We start from the raw sequence: 16,495 nt of genomic DNA, 5'->3' as shown, positions 1-16,495 counted from the left end.
TGAAAAGGCTTATACGATTTGGTGCTTGGAGCGTTGTCAAATATGAAATATGTGTGTCTCGGTGTGGTGTTTATTGTAAATGCTTGTGAGTAAGTAGGTGATTGCTTGAGTGAGTGAGTGAGTGAGTGGTTCATTGCTTGAGTGAGTGTTTGCATGAGTAATTGCGTGAGTGAGTGCAAGAGTGAAAGAGATTGCATGAGTGGGTGATTGCGTGAGGGAGTGATTGCATGAGTGAGTGCAAGAGTGAAAGTGATTGCGTGAGGGAGTGATTGCGTGAGGGAGGGATGCAGGGAGGGAGCGAGTGAGTGAGTGAGTGAGGGAGGTTTTCCCAGCATTATCACGTTGTTGAACAGAAATGGGCTTCACATACTGCACCCATTGTTCCATGAAGAGAATCGAACGGAATTGTTTGACGCTTTAAGGACAATACGCTTCCCCTGTCCCTGAGACCGCCTCCGTGGTGTAGTGGTTAGAGCGTCTGCCCGGAGAGCGTTAAAATATGGTACTTGTTGGTCCCTGCCTGACGCTCGGCATTAATGGGTACAACAAGGATTGGTCGGCTCGGAGTAAGTATACTGTGTCTTAGTGGGGTATTCATGCTTCACTGCGGCATGGTATCTCAGCACTATAAAACCAGCTTAAGTCTGGGCTAATACAAGCAGCCGCACATACACATACACACGCATGCACGTCGTCATATGAGCGAAATATTCTCAAGCACGACGTTAAACCCAATTTCACCTCACCTCACCCCTGTCCCTGAGGCATGTGCAGTGACATCCTACAGATCATTCCTATAGCAACTAGGTTTATAACTTCCGGAACACCACAGGATATTCATTTCCGGGTCGTCTGGCCAGAACACATTCATGGCTGTCTCACACAGGGTTGTGTTGACACCATACATGCGCTATGTGTTTAGTGTGTCGGTAGGAAGATGGACCTGAAAAATCTTTTAATTACCACATTGATTCAAGTCATCTCATGTCAAGACGGTAAGTATGTGATGCACGTCATTTTGAGTGAGTGAGTGAGTAATGTTTTACGTCGCTTTCAGCAATATTCAAGCAATATTCCCAGGGGGACACCAGAAATCGGCTTCACACATATGGGGAATCGAACCTGGGTCTTCGGCGTGACGAGCGAACGTTTTAACCAGTTGGCTGTCCCGCCGCCCTCGTCATTTTGAAGCTGAATAGGACCTGTCTCTCCTTTCACATATTCGATGAAAATGCAGCACTGTTCAAACTCAACATATCATTAAATAACACTCCATTGCGCAAAGTAACGGGGCATGATTTACTTGTTATTCACTTTCTAAAATATTTGTGATTTCTGTTGTTGTACAATCACAAACACTGAATGTTTATAAAGTCATTCACTTTGCCGGTGTGATAAAGCCAACATACCAACGGGGTATATGGAGAGTGGGGGGTAGGGTTTGGGGGTACATCCCTGCTCGTTTAGATTTCCAGTACGACTGTCTGGCGGTGGGTAGCCTAGTGGTTAAAGCGCTCGTTCGTCACGCCGAAGACCCGAGTTCAAGTCCCCACAATGTGTGAAACCCATTTCTGCTGACCCCCGCCGTGTTTTTGCTAGAATATTGCTGAAAGGGGCGTAAAGCTAAACTCACTCACTCACTCAGTACGACTGTCTGTCAATCAATGTGAACATATTATATTCCACTCACTTACACATACAAACGGTTAAAAAAAATTGTTATAGCATATGGTGAAACCTTGATTCAGTGTAGTTTTCACGTCATCCCCAAATCAACGCCATGAAACCCACATCAACTAGTATAATGCTCAAGGAACATACATTATTATTGATATTGTCGGAAGGTCCCTTTAATATATGAGGAAAGTCAGAGCTACAGATAACATTTTGAGCCATTGCGTTACGTCCTCGCTTGTGTTTATCTCAATTGGGTATACTAATTTTCCTTTGAGTAACCAAATAAGTTATACCCACCTCATTCAAACTCAGTTGGGTATTTTGCGATTTTCCATTATTTGTGAAAATAGAATGAAGTTTCAATGCTAAATGTTTGCTTTTGTATTATCTATATATTTGATCTGTAATATGAGAAAAGATAAGAAAGGCTACAAGTTGCCAAGTTCGTGTGCTGAAGTAGAACCTCACAATATATCTCAGTTATTCTATCTACCCTCAGTAACCTCCATCTGTAGCGCATGGGTCTGCTTACTTCAAATTTTAGTAGGTTTGGTGAATGCTACAGTACGCAAGTTGAGATTCGACATTTTTGTGTGTACGCATGTAAGATCAAATTTAGTGGGTATTTACAAAGATGCAAGCGTACATAACTATTTGCGTAATTTACGCAGATACGCAACTAGAATATCACTCGTCAATGTTGAAAAATCAAAGACGAAATTACATTCCTGCATGCGTAAACACGGAAGAGTTTCGGTATTGCATTCCTGTCGTTGAATCAGTAAATACTGGATTGTGATTGGTTAATTCAAGTCATTCAGAGGTATATAAACACGTTATACAGGACTCTGATTTTCCGCGCACAGTTATACATGGTTTAGGGTAATGAGCTATTTTCGTTTGCCCACCAACATGGCGGACACCACACAAACTTCCGATACGTCGATAATCGATTTTGCATGAAATTACAAATATGTCTGTGAAAAAGAATTTAGAGATGATGAGCTCGATTCATTATTTGCGTAAATCACAGAAATAGGTGATAATACATAAAAATTACTGAACAAGCATTGAAACAAATATTCAGTCGAACAAGATCCAAACTTCAGCAAGAAACATGTGTTTACGTTGATTCTGTGTTATGTCAAAACAGATTAAGCGATATACTGTTACATAAGTTCCATATTCAATTTATTAGCAGATTGCGTTGATGATATGGCCACTGATCTTGCTTCGGAAGCGGAGGGGCTGTTATAATTCCGTTATACTATATACTAGTATCTCTAATTTCGAAACACAGTAGGTTTATCTCCTAAATATACTCATGCCAATAACGGTTGTCACCCCCTTCAATTTTTTTAATTGGAGAGGGGGTGGGTGGGTGTGGGTTGAGGGGGTGACAACCATTATTGTCATGAGCATATAACAATTCTACCCAATAACATCTCTTCTAGGAAGCGTTCATTGTCTGAGAAAGTATATGTTCAAAGCAGACAGGTAACGAATACAAAGAGTGTAATTAATATCAATACATCTTTTATGAGCACAGTGGTGTAGTGGTTAGCATGCTGGCCTCTCACGCAAAAGGCCCGGGTTCGAATCCCGGTGGAGACACCAAAATGTGTGACCTGGGTCTCATACTGTGTTGTGTCCCTGGGCAAGGCACTTCGTCCACATTGCACTCAGTCCACCCAGCTGTTCAAAATGGGTACCTGAGAAGCGGATGTACGGACCTATATGGTCCCGCTTAGCGCTTAGTAGCAGCTTTGAAAGTACAATTCCGTCAGGGTAATAATGTAACGCCAGAGAACAGCATCGCGTTTGATTCTAGGCGCAAATATTAGCGTTATTATTATTATTATTATTTTATATATTACAGTTACTGTAACATTAACGATATCACAACCGGGAACAACTGCGGGATCGCTGGTAGAGCTTGTGTGTCAGCAGTCTGGACAAGGGTGGAAAAGAGATTGGAATCGTGACGGCCAACTAGTCCTCACTGTGACGAAGACAAGTAAAGTCCCCTGTGGCGTGGAATGGCATATAGATACTCCGGCGAATACGGAAGTGATTTGTCAAGAAAACAGTGGACGTTTCCTGCTAAAGTTCAACCAGTCTAGGATTGAACTGAATGGCACAATATGGGACTGCAAGATTGATGATTCAGATGGCAGCAACAGTGTCACTATTGAATTAACAGAAGAGAAAAAAGGTACATCAAATATGCACAATGAATATAGTGAGTGAGTTTAGTTTTACGCCGCACTCGGCAATATTCCAGCTATATGGCAGCGGTCTGTAAATAATCGAGTCTGGACCAGACAATCCAGTGATCAACTGGAGCGTCGATCTGCGCAACTGGGAAACGATGACATGTGTCAACCAAGTCAGCGAGCCTGACCACCCGATTTCGTTAGTCGCCTCTTACGACAAGCATGGGATACTGCAGATCAATTCTAACCGGGATCTTCAAGGGTCACGGCTTTAACGAACCCACATTGACCACTAGTTTATAAAAGTATCTCTTTGTCTGCATGTCGAGTAAAATATGAAACAAGTGGCCGGGATATAAGTTATCAGTCAGTTCGTTATAAGCGTGTTCGTTACAAAGGTAGTTAGATGACTAGCACTAGTTGGCATTATAGTGTTCGTTACAAAGGTAGTTAGATGACTAGCACTAGTCGGCATTATAGTGTTCGTTACAAACGTAGTTAGATGACTAGCACTAGTTGGCATTATAGTGTTCGTTACAAAGGTAGTTAGATGACTAGCACTAGTCGGCATTATAGTGTTCGTTACAAACGTAGTTAGATGACTAGCACTAGTTGGCATTATAGTATTCGTAAAGGAGAAAAAGTTACCCTACGGAAAAATGATTTCATGGACTTTAACCACTAACCGGATACAGTTAGGCGAACTGAATACAGAAATTCATTCCACATGCCCTAAATAAGAAATATAAACGCAAGTGCAATATATTCTTGTCTTGTGACTAGTTAAATAACAAATGTCCCTTTTCTGCAATTTTAGCTCAACCAAACGTACATGTCTTCAAGAAAACCAACGCCCTTGTTGATGGTGGTAATGTAACTTTAATATGTAACGTCAGTGGAGTTTCTAACGTCACATACATCACCTGGAGTCAGTACTGGAAGGACCAGCTCATAAGGAAAGTCAAAGGTCCCTTCTCCTCTCTGCATCAATTCAATGTCTATGGGGCAACGTACGCAGATGAAGGCAACTATACTTGCAATGTAACGGCTCTGGTTCCAAGTGGACGGAAGATCTTCCTCTCTGGATCTGAAGAAATACTAATAAATGGTACACACTTTCCCTTGTGGGTTTATATATATTTGAGCCTCTTCTCAAGGCGCGTAGCAAGCCAATTTTATGTGTACGCCCGATAGGTTGCAAAGCGTTATGTTTAGATAGTATTGAGGGTTGCCAAACCTTTTTAGCCACAATCACGCGTAAGGCTTTTTTTTCATGATGGTCACTACGCCCCTGTTCTCGTAAATACTCTGTTTTAGTTACTTGATTCTCTTTGTGTGGTAAATACATGATAAAACGCTTCAAACACGAGTAACAAGATACTACGTTTTGTGCCAATGTGTCGCATGTTAAGGCAAAGATGAAGAGCTGCACACAACTGACATTATTCGGAACCCTAAAGGGAGATTACCGAATGCCGAGCTTTATCTTACCTAATGTAAAATGCCTTAATTTCATTGGTCAATGACGTTTTAACCCTCCCAGGAGGGTTCCAACTGGAAAGAATAATACCCGCGGCCACGGTTACCACCAAACTCTCCGCCGAGGAGCTGTATCGGTAACAATCGTATGACGTCATAGTATGACGCATGCAGTGCACGGAGATGGAAAACCGTTCGATTAGCTGTTTTTTAGTTCACTATGTGTACATTTATTTACGACTTTCACTGCTTTATTTAAACTATTTTATACATTGAATCGTTTGCACACTAAAATTTAAACATACTTAACCATTTTAATAGCAGTTTTAAGCGTGTCAGAATATGTTTCACTGATTTTAAAAATCCAGTCGAGAGGCAGACGCCATTTTGTTTAAATGTCATATAATCGGTAGCGAGCTTTTCGATCTTCAAATTAAAATAAAACGATATTTTGTACATTTAACATGGCGGTAAGATAAATACGTTGTAAACGTCTCCCTCGGGTAATACGGTCCGACGTCCGCCTTTCTGTAGCAGTGTCATCCCTCGCCTACCGGCTCGGGTGACACTGCTTACAAAGAGGGTACATCAGACCGTATTACCGTCGAGAGAAACATACAACTTATAGTGTCTCACTTGGCGGATACAAATTAGGATACGAGCTTGTGTGTTATGCTAAATTTGGGTATCATTTCGTCTGAGTGTCCATGTGTTTATGAATAACTGTAAAAAGGAAAAGGACAAATATGAAAGGTAGCTGGTGTGAAGGTGTGATTTTTTTCGTGAACTTTAGTAACGCTGACGCCTTGTTATAACATTACTAATCAAAGTCTTAAAATAATTTTGCTGTCATCTGTGACACTTTGTTAAAATAATATACACGATATGTATTTTTCAGTTATGGCATATGTTTTTGACATATTATTGCACATGGGGGCAGGATAAGAAATAATTATGATCAGGTCGTAAATAACTTCAACTAATGAGCCTCTGTGTCGTGGAACTGGGCATTTCTTTAACGGTATTCAGAACCACCGCTTTTCTTTGCACGTTTGTAAGAGAAGTGGCTTCGAACGCCATTATTCATCACATGGACATACAATCTGTAACCCGGTTCACTTGTTGTATCCTTATTATTACTTAAATTACGACCCGTGAAGATCCGGGGAAGAATAGGTCTTCAGCAACCCATTCTTGTCATAAAAGGCGACTATGCTTGTCGTAAGAGGCGACTAACGGGATCGGGTGGTCAGGCTCGCTGACTTGGTTGACACATGTCATCGGTTCCCAGTTGCGCAGATCGATGCTCATGATGTTGATCACTGGATTGTCTGGTCCAGACTCGATTATTTGCAGACCGCTGCCATATAGCTGGAATATTGCTGAGTGCGGAGTTAAACTAAACTCACTCACTCACTCACTTAACTTACCATCATTTAAATTGAGTTTCAGCTTAAGTGTACTTACGTTCATCATAGCTAAGGGACGCTCATGTATTAACCGGGGCGGTTGGGTAGCCTAGTGGTTCAAGCGTTCGCTCGTCACGCCAAAGACCCGGGTTCGATTCCCTACATAGGCAAAATGTGTGAAGCCCATTTTTGGTGTCCCCCGCCGGGATATTGCTGGAATATTGCTAAAAGCGGCGTAAAACTAGACTCACTCACTCACTCACTCATGTACTAGCCCATTTCTAAACTGACGTACAAAAGAAAGTACACACCTGGTGTTTTGGGGATTATTTTAAACGTGTTGTGATTTTGACTGGCAACTTCGCAATAAGGCACGATGTCTGTCGTGTTTTGGCAACATATTAGGAAAGTGTGTGACATATATATCACTGTAAAAACTCTTTTCAAAACATTTACGTCGCTTTTTGGAAAGTAATCCAAAAGCACTGGATATGTACTTTCTTTTGTACGTCAGTTTATTTCATAGGTCCTCCAGTTTTCAAGCGACCAGATCAAAGGATCCTATCAGCATTCCCAGGTCAAGATGTCATCCTCTCCTTCCAATATCTCTCCAGTTCTATTGATGTAAATCACACTGTTCTTCACGACGACGTTCATCAGAGCATCTCGAACTGGAGCAGTGGTGTCCAAGTTACCTTCATTGTGCACAGCATCACACTGAAGAGAGAAGGATTCATGGTGAACTTTACGTTGAACAATATAACAGACCTCCAGAGAGGGACATATTCCGTCACGACATGCAACGATTTTGGTTGCGCTACATCGTACTCAATTCAACTTCGTGTTTCGGGTATGTGTCTTGAACACCAGGTATTTCAGTGATCCATTCACAAAATAGATTATTTATTTTTCTTGTTTCCCCATTTACACTTTTCTGAAGATAGCCAAGACTGGGTATTTTTATCACCGACGTTCTATTATTTATAACATACAGGCAGTTTGACGTCATAAATGTCAGATACCTATTTGTGCAGCGCCGAGTTCCAGCTAGGCTGAAGATCCGGGTTAGAATCGATCTTCAGTTATCCATGTTTGTCGTAAGAGGCGACTAACGGGATCCAGGTGGTCAGGTTCGCTGACTTGGTTGACACATGTCATCGGTTTCCAATTGTGTGGATCGATGCTCATGATGTTGATCACTTGATTGTCTGGTTCAGACTCGATTATTTACAGACCGCCGCCATATAGCTGTGACCTGTGACTATCATCATGGTAACTCGTACTGGGAACAGGGTCAGTTGTGACGTCACAAAACCGTGCGGAGTTTCTAGTTGCGTAGATTGATGCTCATGCTGTTGATCACTGGATTGTCTGGATCTATATTCGATTATCTACAGACCGCCACCATATAGCTGGAATATTACAGAGTGCGGCGTAAAACTAAGTCACTCGTTCCAGCAAGGCTGTTCACGGGAGTTTTCCTAGGAGTATCAAATCAGAGAGAAAAGACAATATTTTTAATGACACGACATGACACTGCCATGATACCTGCAGTCGTGCTATGAAGACCATGTTGACCTTCTCATATAAGCATCATCGACATTCACTGACCTAGGTTAAATAATTTGCATTCATTCAGACATGTCATCAAGGTGGCGTACACCATCCCTTTGGTATTCTTACAAGATTATCAGAAAGTGCAAGCAATCTTCAGAACATACATTTGCTCGATAACCGTCAAACCCACGGAGAGAGAAATGCTGTGTGATCAAGGTTATATTCTCATATATCTAATGTCAGCGTCACAGTACGTTGAAATACTTTTAAGTCGTAAACCAAACAGGTATTGAATATTTCAATGAGGAGGCTCTTCATCGTCAGGGGACCCGTGAAGGTCCGGTTAGAATATTGATCTTCAGTAACCCATGTTTGTCAAAAGAGGCGACTAACGGGATCGGGTGGTCAGGCTCGCTGACTTGGTTGACACATGTTATCGGTTCCCAATTGCGCAGATGGATGCTGATGCTGTTGATCACTGGATTGTCTGGTCCAGACTCGATTATTTACAGATCGCCGCCATATAGCTGGAATATTGCTGAGTGCGGCGTAAAAACTAAACTCACTCACTCACTCACTCACTCACCCATCGTAAGGGACATTACAATGTGATAAGTATGGAATAAGACGCTTTGTGCCTCCACATATGTATGGCATTTTAAGACTAAGATGGCTGCACTCAGTCGACTATATTCGGAATCCTGTTACTAACTCAGCTGATACGAATAAGCATTGGGACTTGGTTTGGGTTTGGTTCAGCCTGTTTAACGCCGCACTCAGCACTATTGCAGCTATATGGATGCTGCCTGTAAATAATCGAGTGTGGACCTGACAATCCAGTGATCAACTTTATGAGCATCGATCCACACAATTGAGATACGATGACATGTGTCATCCAAGTCAACGAGAATGACCACCCGATCCTGTTAGTCGAATCTTAAGACAAGCATAAATTGCTGAATACAGGATCTTCTAACCTTGACTTTGGGAAACGAGCATCAGAATTATTTTACTACCCGACCAAGATAGAGGATAATGCACGACTTTCATAAAATCAGTACGATACACATACAAGTGTACTAATTTATTTATTACCGATTATTCCGTAATCCTTTCGAGATCCCCTTTAGATAAATGCAGTGATCACGACGGTCGTATGACATCAAGTTTCATTTCTCATAGTAATTGTGACGTCATACTTGACTGGATATTTATCCTTAAAACAACAGCAACTACAACCTCTTTCGATGACCTAAACAATACACTAGTGTATGTGTCAAATTGAAGTGAAAATACATTCTGCCATACAAAATATACATTTATGTCAGTTATTTCTAAACCAAAATAACATTACTGTTAACGGCCTGTCTATTCTGTCTTTAATTCATATCTATTTAACAACACGCATGTGGTGTTCATAATCCAAGGACGTGTGTCACTCTGCAGATCCAACCACACCCAACATGATAGCATCGTTATTCAACTTCCTGATTACGTTGACTGTGAGCGTGGGATGTGTCCTGTTAGCGGGAGTCGTGGCCGGTATCATCGTCACTGTGAGGAAACGCAGTCATCGGAAGTCCCTTGACAACGGTGGTATGTTTATCATTTCAATATGCATTTTCGTAGTGTGCATATATTCCTAGAAAAAGTTACACTTAGTTTCTTTTGTATTCATAGAAATAGTTACACTGAGTTTGTCTGTATTCCTAGAAAAAGTTACACTTTGTTTGTATTCCTAGAAATAGTTACTTTGTTTGTATTCCTAGAAAAAGTTACACTTAGTTTGTCTATATTGATAGAAATAGTTACACTTAGTTTGTCTGTATTCCTAGATATAGTTACACTTTGTTTGTATTCATAGAAAAAGTTACACCTAGTTTGTCTATATTGATAGAAATAGTTACACTTAGTTTGTCTGCATTCCTAGAAATAGTTAAACTTAGTTTTCCTGTATTCCTAGAAATAGTTACACTTTGTTTGTATTCCTAGAAATAGTTACTTTGTTTGTATTCATAGAAAACGTTACACTTAGTTTGTCTATATTGATAGAAATAGTTACACTTTGTTTGTCTGTATTCCTAGAAATAGTTACTTTGTTTGTATTCATAGCAAAAGTTACACTTACTTTGTCTATATTGATAGAAATAGTTACACTTAGTTTGTCTGCATTCCTAGAAATAGTTAAACTTAGTTTTCCTGTATTCTTAGAAATATTTATACTTAGTTTTCATGAATTCCTAGAGAAGGTTACACTTAATTTGTCAATATTCCTAGACACAGTTACACTCAGCTTTTGTGTATTCCTACAAATAGTTACACTTAGTGCCTGAACTATGTAATATGACATTGGAACTTGGTCAAACCGATAGTTCATACGAAAGGTTTATAGTGTGCGTATATTCCAATGTATTTATTATTCAACTCTTTAAGACTAATGTAAACCTTACATATGATATATATATATATATATATATATATATATATATATATATATGCATAATATTAAATGTTGTCCATGCATCAAATCAAGCATTTTTTTAAAAAAACACATGTTATATATATCGTTCCAATTAGTATTTATGCATTGGTTATTTAAAATACTACTAGCTGACTATATATATGTTGCAGTTGTACAGAACGACCTGTATGAGACTTCCAGTCGTATCAATGACGATGACGTTGCCGATTCTTCTGCAGATGATGCTACGTTCAGGAGATCTGTATTAGGTTGGTTTTGCCATGGACAGTGAACGACGTTTATAACGAACTTGCTATATAACGACTGACGTATAAAACGAAGTTGGGGGTTTTTTGGTTGGAAATTACTTTTCTAAAATAAACCACCATTTGAAGCTGTATATTTTAGATGCGTAAAGCGAACTACGGTTTTAACGAAATAGAATTAGTTGCAATGTTTCGTTCATTATAAACGTACTTTACTGAAGATGCATAAAGACCCTTCATTTATAATATCGGCTCTGACTATATTAACGAAATGTCAGTTAATGAAAAATGAAACTTGATGCCAGAAGAAATAAATACTGAAACATCTTTCCTGATTCATTCATGCAGGTGAAAGAACATACACAGAGATTATTACACGAGCAAGTGTGTGTCATTACGGGTGTACTCTCTTTCGGGCAATACACAATTACACACTCTTTTCGCATACGTCTTGACACACTTGCTCGGGTGTAACACTATCTTTATTATCCATTTTATCCATGTACATATGTACAGTAAAACACTGTAAGTAAGTGTCTTCATTGACGTCACGTTCAATTGTTTAATGACGTCACATGCAACGAAATACAGAAACAATGGTTGCTCGGCAAATGTGATTTGTGCACATGTGCACATATGATAAATACTCATGCCAATAATGGTTGTCACCCCCCTCCCCACCCACACCTCACACCCCCACCCCACACCCCTTCTCCAATTAAAAAAATTGAAGGGGGTGACAACCATTATTGGCATGAGTTTATATGACACTGGTTTATGTTTCACCATATGGGTAATAAATTGTTATACGATCCAGGAAGTGTTGTATATTTCCCCTGACCTCTTGCGATGTCAGCATCTCGTTCAAGTAAAACAGTTTAAGATCAGGTGTTAGTCTATGTACGATCTCTTGTGTTTCAGTCATGCAGGAGAACGAACTGTACGAAAAGAGCGGTGAAGGTCAAACAGGTATAACCATAAACATATCCAAAGTTCTCAACATATGGTCCTGAAAAATACAGAGTTAGTGGGTTTGGTTTTACGGCTCTTTTAGCAATATTCCAGCAATATTACGGCAGAGGACACAAGAAATGGGCTCCACACATTGTACCCATGTGGAGAATCGAACCTGGGTCATTGACGTGACGAGCGAACGCTTTAACCACTAGGCAACCCCACCGCCCCAATAAAATAAAGAAACACGGCGTTTTACGCCGTACAACGCGAAAAGGAAATGTGATGTGCTTATATAATTATATTCTAAAAACATAAGTTTAGAACTCACTACAAAGTAATTACAAATGGCAATGTAATATAAAAACCGTGATTCTAGCCATAAAGACATGTACAGAGATGGTAATATTCACCTTCCTGAAACTGTTGTCAAGCTTCCAAAATAGGCCCAGGCTGAGGATCCAGGGTGAAAAGTGATCTTGCCTTGTAATGTACGGTGTAATACAAGGTGACAAAGGTGACCAAGAGTTCCTCCTTTAATATGTATAAAGTTTCTGTTCTGGAACTTTCTCTAACCAGACTGCACTGGAATATTTTGGGTGCTGTAAGACCTTCTAGACCAGTTTTGACTCCCAGTCTAAATATAGTAAGATGAACACCACTGCATTTTACAGAATATCAACTGAATGTAATAGAATACAACCTCATAACAACTGTCAGGTAAATTCCAGCTCTAGATGATGGCAGTGGGCGGTAACAAAAATTTCTTGCATATTGGTTCAGAAGTTGGTTACTGGGTGCTCATAGGAGTGAATCTATTGAAATTAATATGTGACTACCGTATACCGGGAAATTTTCGAGGTATCTAATTTTCGAGGTTTTCGAGGTTAGAAGCGCAACCTCGAAAAATATTATATCCATGAATTTTTCCGAACTTCAAACCTTTGGGTTAGATTTCCTATCGATAAGCATTTCAACTGCTGGCAACCAATGACTTCCTGACATGCGCATTAACTCTTTAATGCCTGTCTACAACTAATCTTAACGTTCAATGACCCTGAACGGCCTGAATGAACAAACAACAGAAATGCGGTGTCGAGATTATTTAATTGTGTTTGTAATTGTTGGTCCAGAATAACATGCATTATAAAAATAGGTAATTCAATCAGTGTGTTACATGTGAAGTCAAACCAACTGTCAATACACTCGATGTCACTCTCTGGCCAAACGGACCGCATCGGCGATGCCAGGTTTGATGAATGCGCATCTTTAAGGGATTGTTTACACAAACATCCTGGGGCTGTAAGGCATCCGTGCTGTTGGTCAGTTTCGCTAAAGAGGTCAACTTGTCAGCTTTCTAACAACAACATAGTTTCAACAGAGACCCATCATACATGCTTATAGTTAGTTGTTAAAAACAATATCGTCTGAGAAAAATGGCGTCATGTTTGAACACTGCCGACAGAGTGTTTCATGGGTAATTTATCACAACAAAGGAACAAAGGGTTGTTTTCATTACTATTATTTCTGCCATGGACTGGTATACCGGTAGTTATAACAGTCAGACGGCAGTTATCACTGGCTACTTGTCGATAGTTCACTGAGTATTAATCCGGTAAGTCATGTTTCTGGGCACTTTCTTCTAACCTCGAAATTAAAATTGTCTTAAATATTTATATATTTTAGGCCCCCAAAACCTCGAAATTTAAATCACCTCGAAAGCTCTGGAGGTCTCAAACCTCGAAATTTTAGTACCTCGAAAATTTCCCGGTATACGGTAGTTAATTTGTTGTAGCCTAAATGCTATCATTCGTCACCACTTCTTTTTTAGTGCAAATAATGGACACAACTGATATCTACTCAGAAGTCAAAAAGACATGAAGATGAAGCAATTTTGGATGCACATGTCACCACAGTCCAGCAGAAAACTCCATGTTCTACCGGAACTGTCCGATTGCCAATACTACGCAGCGCGTTTGTATTGTGAATTAATTCTTCTCGACTGTTATACGGCTTGTATATAGCGTAATCAGTTTCTTTACATTACTGCCATCTTGCTGCCACTGATAAATCATTATGTTCCAACATGACGGAACAGGAAACCAAATGAGGGCTTAAAGGCTCATCTACACTTTTTTCGAATTGACAGGAATCAAGGAGTGTCAGCCAGAAAAAAATATTTCCAAACTTCTAACTGCATTCAGGAGAGAATGTCAAAATAAACATTATTTTCAAGTTTTGTAAGATTGCCATTTTACTGGCGACTCAGTGACAGGTGGTCACGTTTTTATGCGAGTCGGCAGTGTTCTGATGACGTCAGGGCTCACTTGGAGAGCAATCGGGACGTTCTGACCGCATTCGAGCTGTATTCGACGTGCATTCGAGCTGTATTCCAACTACAAGCGAAATATTCCGATACATTTGAAGAATATTCCACCTGAATTCGAGCAGCAATCGAGTTCGAAACTCATTCGAGGCGCATTTGAAGTGGCTTCTCCATTGTCCCTACGTTCAAAATACTTAGAATAATACACTAAGACTACAGTAAGAGCACTTAGAATGCAGTTAGAATGCACTTCAAATACCGTTCGATATTTTTCCACTTCGAATGTACCTCGAAAGATTTGAACATGTTCAAAATATTCGGGCATGTCACAAAAAATTATAGTTGGAATGCATTTGGAATGCAGTAAGTAGTTTTAGAATGCAGTTCGAATTTCCAGGAATCTCCAGGAGTTTTCAATCCGACAGAAATCAGGCTCGTTCTTCCTTAAGTGTAAGGGGGGTATTAACAAAATCATTATAAAACAAGTACAGTGATAAAACTAACTCTGTTGGCGCCCTTGTCGCTGTAGTGAGTCTGATACAAGTTCTGATTTTGCCTTACAAATTATGCATGTTCCGCGTTTGCTCAGTGATTCATTGACTCGCCTTTGCATGTGTTTGTGCCTGATAGTGATAATAAACCCATGCTCATTTTTTAGTCTCAACCGTAAATCGATTTTTTTTATTCTAATTTGTACAAACCACATTTCGTGCCTGTATTATAATATTTGACGGATACATATTTCGTTTATATTTTTCACAGGAACCATTGTTTGTTATTCTTGAACAATATTACACGAATATTGAGGTGAACGATACATCACAAGTTCAACGTAGTGCATTGCTCGACTATTTCAAAAGACATTTGTTTGTGACGGGTTCACCAGTGTGGCAGAATATCGTAAGTAACGTTTATCGTAAGTACTTTACAGGGGCGGTGGGGTAGCGTAGTGGTTAAAATGTTCGCTCGTCACGCCGAAGACCCAGGTTCGATTCCCCACAGGGGTACAATATGTGAAGCCCATTTCTGGTGTCCCCCAGCCTTGATATTGCTGGAATATTGCTAAAAGCGGCGTAAAACTAAACTCACTCACTCACTTACATCCCTCTTTATGGTAGATTTTTGGGGACATTTCAAAATCTGACGTCTCACTGACAAAAACTTATGTGAAAGGCAACTTCTATTTGTACTTGCACCATATGTCCCAATATTTTAGTCACTTAACTTATTTGATTCATACCATACGTCCCAGTGTGTTTGTCAGGTGGCTAATTGACTTGCTCTTGCATGTGTTTGTGACCGGTTCAAGGTTACGCTCATCATGCTGTAATCACTATTAGATATTGATTCACAAACACATGCACATGATCAATACAATGGGCTATTTATGGTAGTGTTATTATGATTATGTACACAGTTTTGTCGGTATTCTTTAAAGTGGGTGGGTTTAGATTTACGCCGCACTTAGTAATATTCCAGCTATATGGCGGCGGTCTGTAAATAATCGAATCTTGCCCAGACAATCCAGTGATTAACATCATGAGCATCGATCTACGCAGCTGGAGTACCTTGACATCTGTCAACAAGGTCAGCGAGCCAGACCACCCGACCCCGTTAGTCGCGTGTTACGACAAGCATAGGTTACTGAAGATCAATTCTAACCCGGATCTTCACAGGTATCTTCTTTAAAGCAAACCAAAGTCGCTTACTGTTTAGTTATAGGCTGTCAAAGCATAATATGTGTCCATGTGTTTATTTTGTTTGTTATTTCTTTTTATGTCACAACCAAATAAAGTTTAATTATGTGGAGTATTATCATTTTATGTACAAACATGATGTACACTCGCATTGACGTATGACTCTGTTGATAATGCTGAACTCTCCAGAAGTCATGGACTTGTTTTCTTTGCTATCTTACGCCGCACTATGCAGTTTTCCATCTAAATGATGTAAAATGTAAAATCTGAAACATGTAAAATCTGAAAAATATATTTCACGAAAAACGTTGCTATGCTGCAAGACTCGCAGGAACTCTGCACGCTTACAATGCAAAATACTACACTGTTCTGTTCGTTTTATTAAAAAAGGGTGAACAATGTTTTTGCCCTTCAGCTGGAAAAGTATTCTATAACATTCAAGGTTGATATGTC

At 39.8% G+C, this 16,495-nt stretch overlaps 1 protein-coding gene across 2 annotated transcripts; it reads left to right on the top strand.

The window, feature by feature from the left end:
• Positions 1 to 861: 861 nt before the first annotated feature.
• LOC124256814 lies at positions 862 to 15,883 on the top strand. Of its 2 annotated transcripts, XM_046690777.1 has the most exons (8): positions 862 to 995; positions 3,557 to 3,892; positions 4,711 to 5,001; positions 7,308 to 7,631; positions 9,785 to 9,934; positions 10,970 to 11,068; positions 11,987 to 12,034; positions 13,851 to 15,883. In XM_046690777.1, exons 1-8 carry the CDS (start codon positions 938 to 940, stop codon positions 13,898 to 13,900), a joined length of 1,356 nt encoding a protein of 451 aa, XP_046546733.1. In that variant the 5' UTR covers positions 862 to 937; the 3' UTR covers positions 13,901 to 15,883. The 2 variants fall into 2 exon arrangements, with proteins under 2 accessions (XP_046546733.1, XP_046546734.1); XM_046690778.1 differs by lacking the exon at positions 3,557 to 3,892.
• The last annotated feature ends 612 nt before the right edge of the window (positions 15,884 to 16,495 follow it).

The sequence above is a fragment of the Haliotis rubra genome, unplaced genomic scaffold (genome assembly GCF_003918875.1).
Source record: "Haliotis rubra isolate DU_JTF1 unplaced genomic scaffold, ASM391887v1 Scf64, whole genome shotgun sequence".
NCBI classification, from domain to species: domain Eukaryota; kingdom Metazoa; phylum Mollusca; class Gastropoda; order Lepetellida; family Haliotidae; genus Haliotis; species Haliotis rubra.
The sequence above is the reverse complement of the archived record's forward strand: the minus strand, read 5'-3'. Positions and strand labels throughout refer to the sequence as shown.

What these genes read in the sequence shown, in the direction of transcription:
- LOC124256814 (XM_046690777.1), top strand. Translation starts at nt 938, where the DNA reads ATGGACCTGAAAAATCTTTTAATTACCACATTGATTCAAGTCATCTCA. An exon ending in ATTAACAGAAGAGAAAAAAG is followed by an intron (nt 3,893 to 4,710) that starts GTACATCAAATA and finishes CTGCAATTTTAG; the next exon opens with CTCAACCAAACGTACATGTC. An exon ending in AATTCAACTTCGTGTTTCGG is followed by an intron (nt 7,632 to 9,784) that starts GTATGTGTCTTG and finishes GTCACTCTGCAG; the next exon opens with ATCCAACCACACCCAACATG.